The sequence below is a fragment of the Stenella coeruleoalba genome, assembly GCF_951394435.1.
Source record: "Stenella coeruleoalba genome assembly, chromosome: 2".
NCBI lineage: Eukaryota > Metazoa > Chordata > Mammalia > Artiodactyla > Delphinidae > Stenella > Stenella coeruleoalba.
The window spans coordinates 2,937,315-2,955,166 of record NC_137147.1 but is presented as its reverse complement, the minus strand read 5'-3'; the positions used below and the strand labels follow the sequence as shown (position 1 = coordinate 2,955,166).

The 17,852-nt window shown below is 47.7% G+C and overlaps 1 protein-coding gene across 12 annotated transcripts in view; it reads left to right on the top strand.

Annotated features, from left to right (window-relative positions):
- The window catches only part of PPP2R5C (protein phosphatase 2 regulatory subunit B'gamma), a 132,157-nt gene extending 115,016 nt beyond the window's left edge, over positions 1-17,141 (top strand). For 8 of the 12 annotated variants that reach the window (XM_079914249.1, XM_079914251.1, XM_079914245.1 and 5 more), the window contains 5 exons: positions 880-1,007; positions 1,685-1,786; positions 3,772-3,844; positions 9,148-9,264; positions 14,553-17,141. In XM_079914249.1, the coding sequence (XP_079770375.1) occupies positions 880-1,007; positions 1,685-1,786; positions 3,772-3,844; positions 9,148-9,264; positions 14,553-14,684 (552 nt within the window). In that variant the 3' untranslated portion in view covers positions 14,685-17,141. Of the gene's footprint in view, positions 1-879; positions 1,008-1,684; positions 1,787-3,771; positions 3,845-9,147; positions 9,265-12,183; positions 12,270-14,552 lie in introns of all 12 variants that reach the window. The other 4 variants (XM_079914253.1, XM_079914252.1, XM_079914247.1 and 1 more) reach the window with 2 other exon arrangements.
- The last annotated feature ends 711 nt before the right edge of the window (positions 17,142-17,852 follow it).

The window sequence follows — 17,852 nt, the reverse complement described above, 5'->3', positions numbered from 1 at the left end:
CCTTTCAAAGGTCATCATCCCCAGTGGCTTTTCCAGCCTGTCTGCCTTCTTTTAACATATTGGGGACCCCATCCTTTTGTATCGTTGAGACGGTATTTGTTGTGAACTCATCGTGAACAGGGTAGAAATCTAGGCGCAAAAGGAGCAAAACCTCACAGTCACCAGGGAGTCGGCTGCCCAGCGGGAGAGGGGAGATGTGTCCGCACAGCTGACATCCATGTCTGCATTGCCGGCGGTTTCAGAACTGGCCGCCTTGGTGGCCTCCGCCCCTCCCGTGTTCCCTTGCTGCCCTCCCTGCTGTCATCTCACATCCCCTCCCTCAAGTGCCTCTGCAGGGACAGGCTCCGCCACCACCCATTTTAAGCGGAAGCCATGTTTCCGCACACACGCCAGCACTCCCTCCCGTCCCCTGCTGCTGTTCACCACACGACTTAACACTTCTAGCAAGTCAGACAGTTCGCCCATCGTTTGTTTACCCCATAGAACGTAAGCTCCAAGAAAGCAAGGATTTCTGCCTCACCTGGTTCACTGCAGAATCCTCAGTGCCAGACGGCACTGCCCGTGGTGTAGACGCGTAATAGATGGGCGGTGGATGGCTGACGGATAGGTAAAATGAACTCGTTTGACTTGTCTCCTCGGCACCTAGCCCATGTCTAGCAGAAATGTTCATTGGACTCATGAAAAAATGAGTGACAGTGATCTTGACAGCCAGGAAATCGTCTGCCTCTCTGTTGAAGGCTCTTCAGGATTACAGTCTGTGGAGTATTTTAATTTGTAGAAATAATAATTTTCCAATCCAGTATAATTCATTCTGCTATTTACATATATAATAGAGCACTTTGATCATCAAAAACAGCAGTCATGCCCTCCGTGTTTCAGGTGGCAGAGCGAGCGCTGTATTACTGGAATAACGAGTACATCATGAGTCTCATCAGTGACAATGCAGCCAAGATTCTGCCCATCATGTTTCCATCCTTGTACCGCAACTCAAAGACCCACTGGAACAAGTAAGAGAGAGCTGGCTGCTGTCAGATCGGGCCATTTTTAAAGTTTGCATATTTTGCTGATACTTCAATCGTGATTGAATCCAAGTCTGACTATCAGTTAAAAACAAAGATGCTGACTTCTTTGTGGGCTGTGTCTTGGCCTTCCGTTCACGTCCTTATCCCCGTGCCGAGCCCACGTAGGGCGTATTGCCTCAGTCCCCACCCCCCATCTCATCCCGGGTGGGGTCGGGAGCAGCATCTTCCGGGCCGCCTCTTAAGTTCCCTCCGGAACAGTTAAAGATTGTCACAACCTCAGGGCTCAGTCCCTGCAGGGGCACCGTGGCCACCCCACACGCGGGGGCCCCAGAGCCCTGCTGGCACTCACCCTGGGGAGCCAGAGAGAAGAGCAGGTAACCTAAACACCACTAGGAATCTTGACATCTGCCCCTGCTTCTCTCCTTTGTTCTCTCGCCTGCTGAGGATGAACAGACTGATTTACTCAGTGGTCATCTCCCGAGACCTTAGCAGTCAGTATGGACGCCATGTCATTGTCTCTGCTGAACTGGTACTTGTGAAATGTGGGCCACTGAAATGGGCTGATAAGTCGGGAGAGGAAATAGTCTGTGGTGGAGGACGGAAGGGAGACAGATCAAAAGAGATGAAGCATTCTGAGTTTCAACACGAAGCTTTCGTTACAGGACGATACATGGCTTGATATACAACGCGCTGAAACTCTTCATGGAGATGAACCAAAAACTATTTGATGACTGCACCCAGCAGTTTAAAGCAGAGAAACTGAAGTAAGTTGCTCCTTTCAGAAGTTATTCTTTCAAGGATTTTTTTTTTCCTTAATCCTAAAAAACCTCTCCCATTAGTTTGTCCTACAAAGGTATTCTTCACTTTAAAGCAAAATCAGCCCTTTTGTACTTGAAAAGCAAATTAAAACTTTGTTATGATAACTTATTTTCAAAGAAAACATGTTTAAAGTTAGCTACTCTCTGGGAATTCCGTGGCAGTCCAGTGGTTAGGACTCAGCACTTTCACTGCAGTGGCCCCAGGTTCAATCCCTGGTCGGAGAACTAAGACCCTGCAAGCCACACAGTGCAGCCAGGAAAAAAAAAAAAAAAATGTTAGCGGCTCTCTCCGTTACACTACTAGTTTAATCATTGCAGAAAGTGCATGTATAGTCACGAATTTAACTTTCAGGGTCTTTGCTTTTCTCAGGGGACACTTAAAGGCAATAACGTGTAGTCATTTTTCATGTTTGTCAGGCAGGAATTTGAACTGTATCCTGTAAGGTTTATATGAAAGAGCAGGAATCTTCATCCAGCATAGCTTTATTCTAATTTGTTGATCTCCATAAATTCGGGTGTTCTCTGGAATCTAGTGCCAGAGTCCCTCACAAAATCAGGGCCCTGCTCTCATGCTGTGAGGACTTCAGAACCCACATCTGTCCGGGGACAGGCTAGAACAGGGGTCCCCAACCCCGGTTAGGAACCAGGCCGCACAGCAGGAGGTGAGCAGAGGGCGAGAGGAGCTTCCTCTGCCACTCCCTGCCGCTCCCAGCCGCTCCCCATCTCTCCCCACGGCTCCCCACCGCTCCCGATCGCTCCCCACTGCTCCCAATCGCTCACATTCCCAGCTGAACGATCCCCTCCCCCACCCCCAAGTCCATGGGAAAATTGTCTTCCACGAATCCGGTCCCTGGTGCCAAAAATGTTGGGGACCGCTGTGCTAGATGACTCTGTCCCTAGGCTATGCTCGGAACAGTATGATTCATTAATTATCAAAATCACATCTTCAGAGTCAGGTGTGGACTGTGAGCAGATCTGATTCTTTGTCACTTGGAGCCGAGGCAGATAGACTTTGAATGGATGTAATTCAAATTACAGTACACATATAACAAAGTGCCACGTTCTTTCCTTAGACAGTATGCGTTTACCTGTGTGCAAGGCCCTGTTACGGGTTCTGGCAACACAGCAGCGAATAAGACAAACAAAAACCTCTGCCCTTACGGAGTTTACATTCTGGGTGGTGTGGAAAGAGAAGGACAGCAGAATACAAATGAGTAAGACATAGTGTGTGAGGGACAGTGACAAATGAAGCAGGAAGGGGCACAGGGAACCGGCTGTGGGCTCTTTAAGCCTTCAGGCTGCCCGGCCCATTCCTGCCTCAGCTGAACGCAGTGTTCAGGTGTGAAATACGTGAACATCGGGGCTTTTCTAACGGCGCATCCTCTTTCGTGGAACATCCCATTTCTGAAAGGGACCTTAAAGATCATGTAGCACATTTACTAGATTAAAAAAAAAAAGAGTTGGTCCCATGATAAGTCATGTGCTGAAGGTCATGTGCCTTGTTGGTACGGATGTACAGGCTGCGCCTCTGTAAGGACGTCCTCACCTGGTTCCTTCACACTAAGGTGTGGTCTCACTTTTCATGGGTATGTAAGCTTCTCACCAAAATCATACATGTCCTGTGATGAAGCGACAAAACAAGGGGAAGGAAGGAGACATAGATGTGCTTGTGCAAGTGTTTCTAAGAGCTTAAATTCTTAGACATGTTAAAATTTTGGTGTATTTATATTTTTAACTCTTTTCCTCTAAGCCCAGTTTCTTTTTTTTTCCCGTTATGTACCTTGTGGTCACCACTGTGACGTACGTGGAATAATGCCAGACAGTGACAAAGGGGAATAGGTGTTGTGTTGCTGGCCACGTTCCCCCTTAACATTTTCTCTCTTGAATTTGATTCTTTTCTCTAACACCAATGACATTTTACTATTTTTCAGAGAGAAGCTAAAAATGAAAGAACGAGAAGAAGCGTGGGTTAAAATAGAAAACCTAGCCAAAGCAAACCCCCAGGTACTAAAAAAGAGAGTAACCTGAAAACGTCTAGGGTGTAACTTGAATGTTTTTATGAGATAGGAGTGTGGATTCATGGTGAGAGGGGAGGGAAATCAATTTCACTAACACTGTATATGAAAATATCTGCAATAAAAATACTTTTCAACTTTGTACAAGTACTTATTTTGCCCCACAAAGGTTTTTACCACAGAATTGACATTTTTTTTATTATTATGCTTTTAAAATAAGATATGAACCTTATGAATACACTGTGGTAAAAAGAAAGTCAGGATACAAGCTCTGTTTTGGGCCAAGATTGTAATTTGCTTTCTCAAATGTCATAGATGCTGTAGTTCAAACAATATTTTCCTTTCTTTTTAATATCAAATTAATTCTAAAGGAAAAGAAATTAGATTTGAAATAGATTAAGTATGAAGTCAATGTCCTCTTTCCTAAAATGAGGTTTCTGCAGGCTGAGCCTTTCTTGTTAAAAGGTGACCGACTTCCGTCATCTTAGCCGCTAATCCTTTCTCCCATCCCAGCACGCCCTGCCTGGCAGGTGGGCGCCAATGACGTGTCTTCTGGAACTGCCAGCACTGAAGCAGTGTCCCCTGATGCATTACCTCGGGCTGACCCCCGGGGGCTGGGCGTTGGAGCCCTGTCCCGACAGACGTTCTTTCTGATGCTATGTGCCTGTCCGATTATCACTGAAAATCATTTGCCACACTAAGAATTCTCAGGCTGTCCTTAGCTCCCCAGAAAAGACTTTACTTCCTGAGGAAAGCTACTCGGCTACCCCTAAAATCCTGAAAGGTTCAATACAGTGAACCAGATTACAGGCTATTTATTTTATTTGGTGAGAGGTATGCATAAATCATTATTATCTCAGTTGCTATGTGGGTTTTCAATCTCTCTGATGTTTAATAAAAAGTGATACATGAATACAGAGTTAATACCTATATGACAACATACTGACTTGTATTCCCTCTGATAAAACTATAACCAAGACACAAACCACAGGAAAATTGAATGACATCCTTAAGTGTATGTCCTTGATGCCACCTGAAACAAGCAACTGGCGTTTTTCTAACCATTTTTATTCCATGCTCTTACACAGAAATGCTATTTTATGTGAAAATAGCATGTGAAACTGTGTAGTAGCTAATTTAGGTAGATAGCTATGGGTATGTACTTCTTTTTTTTTTTTTTTTTTTTTTGCGGTACGCGGGCCTCTCACTGTTGTGGCCTCTCCGGTTGCGGAGCACAGGCTCCGGACGTGCAGGCTCAGCGGCCCTGGCTCACGGGCCCAGCCGCTCCGCGGCAATGTGGGATCTTCCCGGAACGGGGCACGAACCCGTGTCCCCTTGCATCGGCAGGCGGACTCTCAACCACTGCGCCACCAGGGAAGCCCCTGGGTATGTACTTTTAAGAATAGAATTTATGTTGAACGTGAGGTTAAAATACTGACTGACGTTTGTTGTAAGACACAGTAAAAGCATACGTCTGGGGCAGTGTGGGTGGATGGACCCTGCCCGACGGGGCCCAGGCCGTCTTGCTTTGTCCAGACGGCCCCGTGCCAAGGGCAGACGGGTCCCAATCAGGGTCGTCAAGGACCCCGTCACACACACCCTTGAAATCAACACCCTTGAAAAACATGTAAACTATATACAGATCAGAGGGTCTGATGTTATTTATTTTACCTGGAAAATAGGAATAATCTCATAGAAAGTCGCATAAAGCCTTGCATTACAAGCGAAGAGCTGGCTGTGGTTGTATTAGCAAAGGTGGCCTGGTTTCACTGCTGTGCTGTAACAGATGTTCCTTCCAAAATATATATTGTCCTCATTTCTCTTTTTCTGAACTTTTCCTAAGTGTTCTTACATCACATTTTTATTCCTTTGGCTGCTCTGTTTTAAAATGTCTCGGGCCACAGCCTGAGTGCGGTGGGCTTTGCCTGCGCTCACCCCTGCATTGTGCTGTGGCGCTCTGACCTGAGCGCCGTCCTGCTCGCGTCTGCTTGTGAAAACCGTCTGTGACCACACCCCAGCAGGTCCTGTCCGCATGCTCCAGTCCACCGAGCAGTGTCTGAAACGGAAAGTACTTCGTGGACTAATGTCTCCAAGTGGAAACGAGGGCCTTGGTACCCGCTGTTCACCCTCTCTCGAGTCCTTTCTAAATGGTAGTCGTTGCTTGCCATTTACAACAGCAGCAAAAAGTAAATCGTGTTGTGGGTAATAGAGCTTGCGTGCCACTTCCGTAACGAAAACACGTAGGTGGGTTTTTGAAGCCCGATTCCCCATCTCAAATCTGCCGTTTTGAGAAATGATTTAATAGCTTCCTTATTTTAGGTGGGTTCCCAATCCCTCTCTCTGTTCACTGGCGTGTACCTAGAAGTCTTCCTGATGCTGACCCTTGTGTTTTCACAGGCTAAGTCTTTCGTCTGCTTGGAGATGTGAAAGCAGGTCCCTGTTTAGGCCGGTTGGGATTTGGAAAGCTGTGGTCCTTCAGGATTTGAGTTGTGTCTGTTTTAGCAGTTGTGGCGGTTTAATTTTTTCATGGGATTAAAAAATGGGATTTAATTTTTTTATTTAATGTTTAATGTGATTTAATGTTTTTAAAGTGAAGATTTTAATAGTGAAGATTTCTAACGTAGTGAAGATTTCTAACATAAATATGCTTTTCCTAGTCCACCAAAAGAGGCCATGTCACAGTTTCGCTCCTGTCTCCCTTTTGTGGGGATCATGTGAAATGAAGACAAGGCACTTCTGTGAATTTTAAGTGTGGCTCTGGCTCAGTGTTTCTGCCCCTTTGCAATGACAAGACGACGCCATAGGAGGCCCAGGGCACAGAGTCTGGCTGCCTGCCTTTCCTTTGGGAGATGAGCCTCTCTGGGGAAACGGGCCTTCCTTATTTCACCTGTCAAGACCTTCAGCCTCGGGAAGGTTTTTATTCCTAGTGAGAATCCTCTGCCCCCGAGCCTGCTAGTGACATCGATTTTGTAGCATCCTTGTGCGTACTCTTCCTTGCCCTGAGCCCCAGCAGGGCCTCGGAGCCCGCACTGCTCTAGGCACGGCCGCTGCAGGGTCCGTGTAGAGCGCTGGTGTCCTCTTGGTGCGGCCGAAGCTGAAGATCCCGCACCACCGCCCGAGCACTGCAGTGTCTCTGCTCTGTCTGCCCCGCCCAGCTGAGCCCCAGGGGGCAAGGCGCCATGCAGACCCCAGCTCCCTGCGCCCAGCAGGTCACCACCTCTCTGGGCAGATGGGTGCCAGCTGCGTGTCCCAAATGCGCTTTCCCAGGAAACAAAACTGAGAATGAGACACGGCCCCAGGTGTTAAGGAGGGGAGCCAGGATGGAAGCAAAGAGAATCCAGTCCGGGCGGTCGGATGATAGCACACGCTGGGGGTTGTGCCGGCAGTGCTGGCGAGAGGCCTGGTCGCACCTTTAGAGACACGTAAAGGAAGGCTGGAGGGTAGGGTGGCCACGGCGAGGCGTCCCCGCGGCACCAGGACCTTAGCCCCCAAGAGTGCTGGGCGCCCTGGAGGCGGAGCCAGCCTCTTAGAGGCTCACCTAAGGGGCTTAACCAGCCGGGGACTCAAGGCAGGGGAAGGGGCGACTGGGAAACCGAGCTGCTCATAGACGGAGCGTCACTCATGGGGGAGGGTGGGTGTGATCTGTGTCAGGGACAGAGCTGGAGAGGGGGCAGGACCCGTGGGTTTTATGCCCAAAACAGTGTGCAGGTGTCACAGCGTCATCCAGAGCTAGTGGCCTCGGCAGGCTTGCGCTCAGGAAGCTCTTCCGGACACTCGGGGGCTCCTGGGGAAACATGTGGAGATGCCGCTGCTGGACGGGGCTGACGGGCGGGGGGGGGGGGGGGGGGGGGGGGGCGGCAGGCATAGCGCGCCGCGGGGGCCTGGGTGCCCATCGGGTGGAGGAAGCAGAGCCAAGGGTGTGGCTCCCGCGAGGAAGCGGCGCATTTCCCAGGGTGGTGGAGAGGCTGGGCCAGGCAGCCACGGGGGCCGGTGGGGGGGTCGGGGGGGCGCGGGCGAGGGTCAGCGAGACCCTCGGGGCGTGAGGAGGGGTACAGACTGTCTTCCCAGCAGTGACAGAGGAGCGGGGGGCGGCCGGCACCACAGGCAGGGAGGGGCAGCTTCAGGGATGACTGTGGCCCCCGCGTGGCCGCAGAGCGGTCACCCACAGCCTGGTGCCCGGCGTCCCGTCGGAGAGGCGAGGCCCAGAGCCGCGGGGGTGAGCCGAGGGGTCGGGGGCAGGAGGGGCTGCTGAGAGATGAGCGGCCCTCTTGGTCGCTCGCACGCCTGGCAGGAGGGAGGTGGTGGGCCAGGCGGGTCGTAGGGGTGGGTGCCGGGTCCCCAGCCCAGGCAGAGGGGCTCGCTGTGGCCAGGAGGGCACGAGCTGGGCACAGGGCGTGGGGGAAGGGGTGCGAGGCTGTGGCTCGGAACCCCAGCTCCCCCTTCACTGGCCTGGGGCCCCGCGGTTAGCGTAGGTACCTCAGCGTTCCCGTCAGCCAAGTGGGATCATAGCAGACACTTTACAGGCTGTGCTTGGAATAGCGCCCAGCTCGCGGCAGACGCACAGAGAGTGGCCGCCAAATGCTGAGGACAGTCAGGGCCTTCCGTGTGCCTTAGCTCACCCGCGCCGTCACAGCCACCTCCAAAGTGATCTCATACCCACGTCCCACTCACAGAAACAAAGTCAGAAACCCGTCCTGCTCACAGCAGGGCCTGACTTGGCCCAGACCCCGAAGAGAGTGGAGTCCCAGGGCGCCCCGTGGGGAACAGGAGCGGAGCCAAGGGGACCCCACTGACACGTGGGCGTACCAGGCCTCCCGCAGGGCCGGCCACGGAGTTGCAGAGTGAGGTGCAAGCTGTGGGACCGATTGGGGTTGTGTTGTTTGGGAGGAGAGCAGAGAGGCTGTGAGTAAAAGGGTGTGATCGGTGATGGGGTTTAGGCGAGTCTGGAAAATGCCGAGATGGGCAGATAGAGGAGGGCAAGGCTGTGCCCAGAGGTTGGGGGCTGGAGGTGGAGGTTTCCACGGGAAGCTTCCCGTGACCAGATCCAGGCTCACGGGGAGTCAGCAGGCTGGAGGCTCCAGGGTGGGGCGTTGCCCAGCAAGGGGCTGGGACAGTCTGGAGTGAGGCGACGCCCGGGGCCCAGGCGCTGCAGGTGTAGGCCGGGCAGGGAGCACTTCCCTGCACGTGGGCTCCCTTCAGGAGGGGCCGCGGGGGGTGGCCTGGGCCAGGAGCCCTGGAGCCGAGCCCTGAGCGCTGACCTGACCGAGAGTGACTCCGCGCTTTGCATTGCAGTACGCAGTGTGTAGTCAAGCGAGCACCATGAGCCTTCCGGTGGCAGTGGAGACAGATGGGCCTTTATTTGAAGATGTGCAGATGCTGAGAAAGACAGTGAACGAAGAGGCTCGCCAGGTAAAAGTGCACAGAGCTGAGCTGGGTGCGCTCCTTAGAGACTTGCTTAAGACGTGCCTGTGATCTTAGTGATGTGATAGACAGCACTGCCTCCTGTGTATAAGCTAAAGTGAAAAATGCCATGGTGGTAATCTTACAGGAAACCTTTCATCCGTATATCTGAGATCAAATTAGTAGAAACAGTTTTTAAGGATTAAGTATGTGCCTGAAATGTCTTTCTTCATTTACTTTAACAGTAATAATCCCAATTCTTCACTGCAGTCAGATGTTAACGAGAGCAAAGACTCAAAGGTTTGCGGTGATGTCTTCCCCCTCTGCGCCCTCTGCCCCCGTGCGACTTCTGCTCTGGCCCAGAGGCGCCCCTCTTACTTCTCCACAGTTACTGCCGGCCCTCGGGCCCCAGGACATCAGGCAGAGCCCTCATCCTCTCAACAGCAGGGTCACGCTGCCTCGCAGGCCTGTGCCAGGGTCAGGGCTCTGTCAGGACCCTCATGCAATACCCACACTCAAGTGGTTTTGTTTCCACTTTGTGGAGACACATATTTAGATCACCACCGATCCAAAGAAAGGCCCCTATCGCTAAATGGGGAACCTTTGCGATTTAGGCTTTAAAGAGGGTAGTGGGTGGAGTTCCCACGTATAAGGAGCCTCGCAGTTGCTGTAGGTCTCTGATTGTACCTCCTGTTCTCAATCCTTGCAGTTGATAAAGTGCTAACTGGATTTGGGGATATGGGGATATGGGGATATGGCCCTTTCTGACTCTGAAACTTTAATCCCCTTTGAGCTAAGAATTCCTAAAGACATCCAGCACTACAATTCTGAAAAGTAACAAGTTAGGCTAAAATTATACTGCACACTGAATGCAGATGGTTTCTAGATGATAGTGTCATTCTGAGCTCAGACAGAGAGGGTTTTTTTTTAACCTACTTGTTTTTAACTCAAGTAAATTGTATTCCCCACCTGATCAGACAGGATCAGGCATCACCAAGAGCACAGGCTCTAGACCATGCAGACTGCACTGCCCAACACGGCAGCCCTGAGGCACACGTGACATGTGGCCGTCTGCACTGAGCCGTGCTGCAGCCCAAAACACACCCGGGAGCTCCCAGGCTTAGTGTGAGGGAAGGACCTAGAAACATCCCCTTCATAATTTTCTGTTACTGACAACATGTTGAAATGATAGTATTTTGGATCTACTGGGTTAAATTTTTAAAATATTATTAAAATAAATTTCATCAGTTGCTTTTCACGTTTTCGATGTGGCTACTAGGAAATCTGGGATTCCATATGTGGCCGGCATCGTCTTCCGACCAGGCAGCGCCAGGCCAGATGCCTTTCCCTTGGTGCTTCCAGAGTAAAGCACCTGCACTGGCCCGTCCTTGCCCCTTCCTGCCCGGCTAGTTCTTGGCCTTAGGTTAAGATAAAAGCAGGTGGACGCAAACACGAAACATACAGTGCAAGAACAGCAGTAACTCGTTTTTTACTTCATCCAGTTGGATTCCATAATTTCCTCGCAATATTCTTAGCAGTGAACAGATTGAATAAAAAACGTGAAAATCCTTATCTTTCCCTCTCTCTCTGGGGTGTTAGTTTTCCTACTTCTTAATTTTTTTTTAAACTTGGAAAGGAATTTGAGGCCACCTCTTTGATTACCATTTTGATGTTTTGGCTTCAGGTGGGCTAAAAGACCTGAACACTGGCCTCGTTACTGAAGGCGGTCAGAGGAAATCAAAATCAGGGTCCCTGCTACCAGCAAGCCTGCCCGTGGGTTTGTGACCACATACTAGTCTTTAGGTCACTCGGGCCGTACAACGTAGAAAAGGAAACTGATGTCTAGCAAGCCAGTCTTTAAACATTAAATATTTTTAGGGTTGGAGGATTTTTCTTTTTGGTAGGTGCATCCTTGGACTTGATAATTAAAGCTAGGAAAAGAATAAACTATGCCCAAAATGTAATGAACGTATTACATAATTACGTAATCTATGGACCTGTGGTTTCTGATTTAGGGCCTACTCTAGGAGATGAAGGAACGCAAATTAAAATAGCTTTCTCATCTTGAGTAAGACTACCTTTGAAAGTCAGCTCTAGTATCTCCGTGGTGGCCGATCTTCCAGCAGCCCTTGGAGGAGGGCGTGTCTCCCTCCTTCCCTGCAGGAGTTATGAAGGAAGCAGCCTCTGTAGTCATCTCCTCATTAGTTGTGAGACACCACGTGTAGACAGGACATTGCTTGGAGAGCTCTTTCAGTTTGCTGGTTTGTTTTCATGACTTTTGAAATTAGACTGTATGACTGAGTTTTCTGTGTAATTGACATTCTTACAAAAATCATCCCCCTACCCATAACCTTTAGATCTCTACAGATCACATTCCTGGGTTGGAAGACTCCATGCTATTAAGACGTCAGTTCTCCCCCAAAATTAACGCAATCCAGTCAGAATCCCAACAGGCACTTTTCTTTTTTTGAAAGACATAGACCAGTTAATTCTGAAATTCACATGGAAATGCAAAGGACCTAGAATAGCCGAAATAACTCTGAAAAAATAATAAAGTTGGAAGACTAACACAACCCAATTTCAAGACTTACTGTAGATTTCTATTGGTCAATTGAATTTCCCCCAAATATCAAAATAATCCCGCATTTCTTTGAAATGATTCGAATGTGGGCTCGGGATGCATGTGAGGGAAACGACAGTGTTGCCGGAGAACCGGGAGAGGAGACCCTAATGCTAATGGAATGTACTTGGTTGGAATCTTGTGGAGGAATTCAATTACCTATTTACCTGTCGGAACCATGATTTGGGTTTCTTTTGAGAAGATTGTGTAACCCTATATAGAACCTCCAAAATAAACTAGTAACGTTCATGTGAATGACATTTATATCAGAGACATTTAAAATGTTTTACAATTCTCATTTTTAACAGTCGGTCGGGAGGAAAGCAGTGTCAACCATGCAGTTAAGGAAGGTGTAGAAAGACGGAAGGTGGGAAGTGAAGGTATTCCTTACTCAGTACGTAGAAGTGTATTTAAGGCTTTTATATTTAGGAAAATCACTGACAATGTTATGTACATGAAGTATTTTCCCTTTTTTCCCTGTCATTCCAGCTTGTGATGGTGAAGACAAAGAAATCTGGTCCCTCGAGAGATTTTTGATGAGTTCTGTCCTAAATTCAGTAGTAAAACGTGCGCTCTTCTGTATGACCCACCCCGATGTCGTTTTCCCATTTACTGTATAGATTTAGCCTTTCAGCGTTGCCATTTTGCTGCAGACAGAGGCCGTTTCTCTCCGGCTCGCACCTCCGTAGGGGCGTCTGGGGCAGCGTGTCCGTCTGTCTTGTCTGCCCACCGTCAACAGCATGCTCGGCCCACACATCCCTCCACCAGTGTCACTCGTCTAGAGGGACCGTCTGCATGATGTCCCACTCTCCTGCCTCCCCTTTTTCTGATTTTTTTTTTCCCGCCTTGTCGCTTGTGAAATTGCTCTCTGCTTTACACACTGGTTTTAAATGGCTATGCAGAAAGGCTCAGATGGGTCCATCACACTCTGTCCTTCCAGAAGCTTCCGGGGTCATGTTTGCCTTCTCAACTTGCATTTATTGGTTCCAGGCATTTTCTGTCAAAATGTTTCTTCTCTTTGGAATGCCTGTTGCAGCATTTATTAAATATTTCAAGTATGGGAAAGGCCTGATTTTGTTTTGCTTCGCTTCGCTTTGTTTTACAGCTCCACCTGGAATGGACATAAAATTCAGGGTAGAATTTCCCTCTGAGTTTTGCATTGGTCGAAGGCAAACACGCTCCACAGATGAGACCACTCTTACAAGGACTGTGACCGTGACAGGCAGCCCCTCAGGGACGGAGGGGCCTCCACAGTCTCCTGACATGCGGGGTTGTCCTGAAGGCATCTTACATTAGTTCCCAGGAGAAAAATACCAGAATTCCTGCCTTTGCCATAAATGAACGTTAATATTCAAATAACAGTTCTAGAAATAATCCTAAAATGATGTCATGGAAAATTCCTTACAAACCTTGATATTATTGAGGTTGTCAGATACAAGTTTGCAAAGAACCCTAAGAAACATTAGCTCTGCAAAAGTGTGCACTTTTCATACATGGCGTCTGCAAGGCCTTGGCTATTTCATTAACGCAAAGAGAATTACACTCTGCATGTCGTACCACCGATGTTGGCAAGCTGGGTGCTGTGAGGAGTGGTTAGGGATACGTTCTTTCTGTTGTCAAGTGATTGACTTAATACAGGTTTTCTTCTGGTAGGAGTTTGACCACCACCACAAACGTAACTTCTTCTCATTAAATATAATCTCCCCTTTGCTGGAGACACTAAACAGAAAGGAAGACGGGGTTCTGGTTAAAGTTCCTCATGTGCTGGCAGCTTCCTGGACGCTGTGTCTAGGTGATATAGGTGGCTCGTTGTTTTGTTTCAAAGATACTGCTATTGCTGCAATGGCCCTACTCCAAAACCGAATAACTTGTTTAACTACTATGCCTGGAAATGGACACTTTCGGTGTATAAACGCCCCATATCAGGGCCCCCCCCGCCTTTCTTTGCAGACACAGATCTCTAAATCCCCATGCAAAAAGGGATTCATGTAGGGCTTTTTGTTTTGGGGTGTTTGTTTTTGTTTTGTTTTGTTGAGTAAAACCAAAATGTCCTAACTTTAGGAAAAAAATGGAATGGAGTGGGAGTCTTATATCTTACCCTTATTAGGAAATTTTATACAAATCATTAAATACAGTTTTTCTGAATTCTAGAGGGTTTTTCCCCCTACATGACCCGTTTAATACCTCTCATTTTAAGTATCTTTTTTTCAAATTTGATAGAAGTTTTAGACCTGTTATTTATTGGCTTCGAGTCCAATTTAAGTATGTTATTCATTCTTTCTTTTTATTTACCTCCAAGGGAAATTTCAACTTCCTGAAATGCTTCTGGAAGGGACATAGCCATAAACTGACTTCGGTAACATTTTGTGAAATAGGAAGATTTTACCATTTACGGGATTTACTAAAACTGGTGAATTTGCAAAATAGCGGTACTCGATGCTCTGTACAAAACTACTCATTTTAGAAGACCACAATGCCAATATTATGCACGCCGTCCTTGGGTTACTTTTAATAAATGAGGCGTTCTTGGTTAATGAGGGTGATAAGAGACATCCCGCCCTTTGTGTGCTCCAAATCCCCGGGGAGGCTCTGAGTGTGGACACCGCTGGCTCAGTGCAGAGCGAGCACACTTCCGGGTCGCTGGGTCTGTAGCCAACGCCGTGCGTTTTTATTCCAGGCACAGAAGGACCTGAAGAAGGACCGGCCCCTGGTGCGCCGCAAGTCCGAGCTGCCCCAGGACCTGCACACCAAGAGCGCCCTGGAGGCCCACGGCCGTGCTGACGAGCTGGTCCCCCAGGACGGGCGCTAGCCCCGACGCCGTGCGCGCGCCAGCCCCGCTCCGGTCTGTAGAAAGTACACGCTCTGTGTGCCATGCAAATCAGTTACACTCAAGTCAAAGCTTTCTCCAACCCCGTTCCGTAGGCAATAACATCCTTCCGCCTCAGCTCGAGACTAGGAGTTCAAACAATGGTGACCACCCAGGGCCACATGCCGCTCATGGTGTCCCCTGCACGGTCCCAAGTAAGCCGGTTTTCCAAAATCAGAGCTAAGGAAAGCACCCTAGTCATCATCTTCACGTTCTCCCCAAATGGAATTTGCGATCATTTAAGATAGGTGGTCCAATGATAATATCAGTGTTTTTCAAATCAAAGGAGCACTTTAAAAAAGTATTACCTACTTTTTAAGACTTTACAACCCTTGAGAGTGTTTCCACGTGATTGTTAATGCCAGCAGTTTCTTTCTGGGGTTTTTTGGGTTGTTTTTGTCTTTTAATCTCATTGAAGTGGTTCCTTGCTGTCATCGTTCCAACACCGCTCAACTGGGAAAGTGACACGACAGTCCCCGGCCGCTGTCTTTTCCTAAGGTCCTGCTTTACTTTGACCAATGCCACGCGTACCACGTCCTGCGGCTGCTGCATATCGCTAAAGCCATATTTCCAAGTCTGCGGTCCAGGACCAGGATCCGGGAGTGAGCACGTAGGAGAAATTTGTTTTAAAAAGAGCTTTCTCTTGACTGGAATTGGAATTTTAAAGTGATGTGTTCGTGTTTTACTCTTTGCAGAATGATTTCTCTCTGCTTACACGTTGTTGCCTTTGAACAAGGCTCTTCAATTAATAAAATTATATTCTCTGAGAATTCCACATTTTGTAGAAAATTAGGACGAGATCATTTTGAGTGAGGCCAGCTCTCGGGCCTGATGCAGGCCACCGCTGCCTTTGGGCAAAAGTAGCAGGAACAGCGCCGTGGGCAGGCACCCCCCTCCCCGCAGTGTGGCCCTGAGGGCTTCGTGGAGGCGGCAGCAGCGATGGCTTCCAAGGAGTCTCTTTCTGTTGAAAAGAGCGCACGTAATAGACGCCTCATAAGGAAAATACAGCGTCTTGAGTTTTCCTCGGTCTTCAGTGCTGCTGAATATTTCAGGCTTCCTTGCATGGATTCAGCTTTTTGTTTGTCATGGAACAGCACGAGGAGAAAAATCTTTAAACTTAACGCTTTGTTCTTTATTTCTCTCCGGGTGGCCAGTATTTTGACTTACTTATCCTGCTTGAAAGCTATCTGAGATGCGTACTGCTGCTCTAAACCAGTGATTCTAGTTTCTTCTGTCTCTGGCATAAGATTCTATAACTTGATGTTAAATGTCTTGATGCATCAAAGGTAAAACGTGGCTTCTTTCAGGATCTGTTTTTCAGTTGAGGTCTTGGGAATCCACTCAGACGTTGTGAGAAGCAGACGTGGTTCCCTGTGCAGCTGTGGTACCTGCTGCCCGTTGGTTTCACTTAAACCCTTTGATGATGTTTATTTCCTTGTTTCCTGTAGGAAAATCATTTGGAGGGAGGGGATTTCTGGTGTTCCAAGCAAGTGCTAAATTAGAAGCTGCCCCGGCTGAAAGGGGAGAAGCCCTCTTTGTGAGCAGGAAGTATCCATCCACTTCACCATGATGAAATTTATCCTTTAAAAAAAGTTTAGATGCCTTCTCCTTTTGAGGGAAAAAGGGTGCTTTTTATTGTATAAAGCAGCGTCTTATGTATTTTGATAAACCATTGTTTGAACTTCCGTCTTTAGCTGATAGATTCTCAGATATACTTGGTTTGGATGTTCTCAGTTATGTTTGTGACAGAGGTTTCTGGGAAGCCTCTCCTCTTGCCCTAGGGAAAAAGCAGAATACCAGTGTTTGGGTGATGTGGAAAGCTCAACGGATAAGAACATCTTTTTGTCTAGGTTTTACTTCTGCTCTTTATTGAAGACAAACATTCACCAAAAAGGGAGAAAAAAAAAAAGTTTTGAGAGAAACTAATTTTCTTTGACAAGAGTATTATTTAATATTTTGGCCTATGAAAGTTTTCCTAGTTAGTACTCAGATTCCCTGTGCTAATTGTTCAACTGACATATTATTACATAGATACACTGTTTATTCTGTACCAAACTGATTTCAGAAGTACTACATTGAAAATAAACTGGTGACTGTTTTTCTTCATAAAGTTCTGCGTTGGCATCTTCACTCTTTCTGAAATGTATCTGTACATCAGAAATGTCACTATTCCGAGTGTCTTTTTAGTGCAGCTTTAGTATGGCTTCCTTTTAATATTGTACATACATTGTACCTTTGTTTTATGGTAATGAGTAATAAAAATGTAGACTTCATATTTTGTACAAAATGTCCTATGTACAGAATAAAAAAAGTTCATAGAAACAGCAAAAATAGGTAAGTGGCACAATTATTTTTCTTTAGAAAATATCTGTAACTTTATGCTTTAGTGAAATGTTAAGTACCTACATATTTTTTAACATTTTGTAATTCAAAACTTTTTGTTTTGACATTGTTTATGAAGAGAAACTTCATACACTTGCCATTTAATATGCTCTTTTATCTAATTTTAAAAAAAACTCTACAAATGGTGTATTATATGGACTAAATAAAGAACATGTGAATTTTACTGCTCATCATGACGCTAAATTTAGCCATGGTGTTGGGCAAGCCGGTTCCGATCTCTGTCCGGCGACAGTTAGGGGCAGGGCAGCCCCGCCAGGGATACCAGCTGGAGTCCCTCGCTCAACACTGGCTGGGCGCCCACGCTGCCGTCCATCACAGCCACGTCTTTGCTGAGCCTTCTGTAAGGTCATTTTTCCACTTTTCTAATGGGAAAAAGTAGAGATGACCTTTTAACGACCACCTCTTGTTTTGTGAGTAGGCAAATGTGAATCAGAATGCTGTTTATAGAAATGGAATTATTTGAGCCCTAACCATGATGTTTAAAATTATTCTTGAAGAGACACTGAAGTCTGGAGAACAGAGTCGTGTGGCTAAGAATATGAGTTTGGGATCCTAGCTGATCCACCCCCTTCTTACTGGGGGCCTTGCTGTCCTCACCGGTGCTGTTACCGAAAGGTCGCTGGGGGTAGGCCCAGTCCCGTCACTGCAATGACCTCGGCCTCCCAGCAGGTGGGCTGTGACCCAAGCCCCTCAGTTCCTTTATCTGCC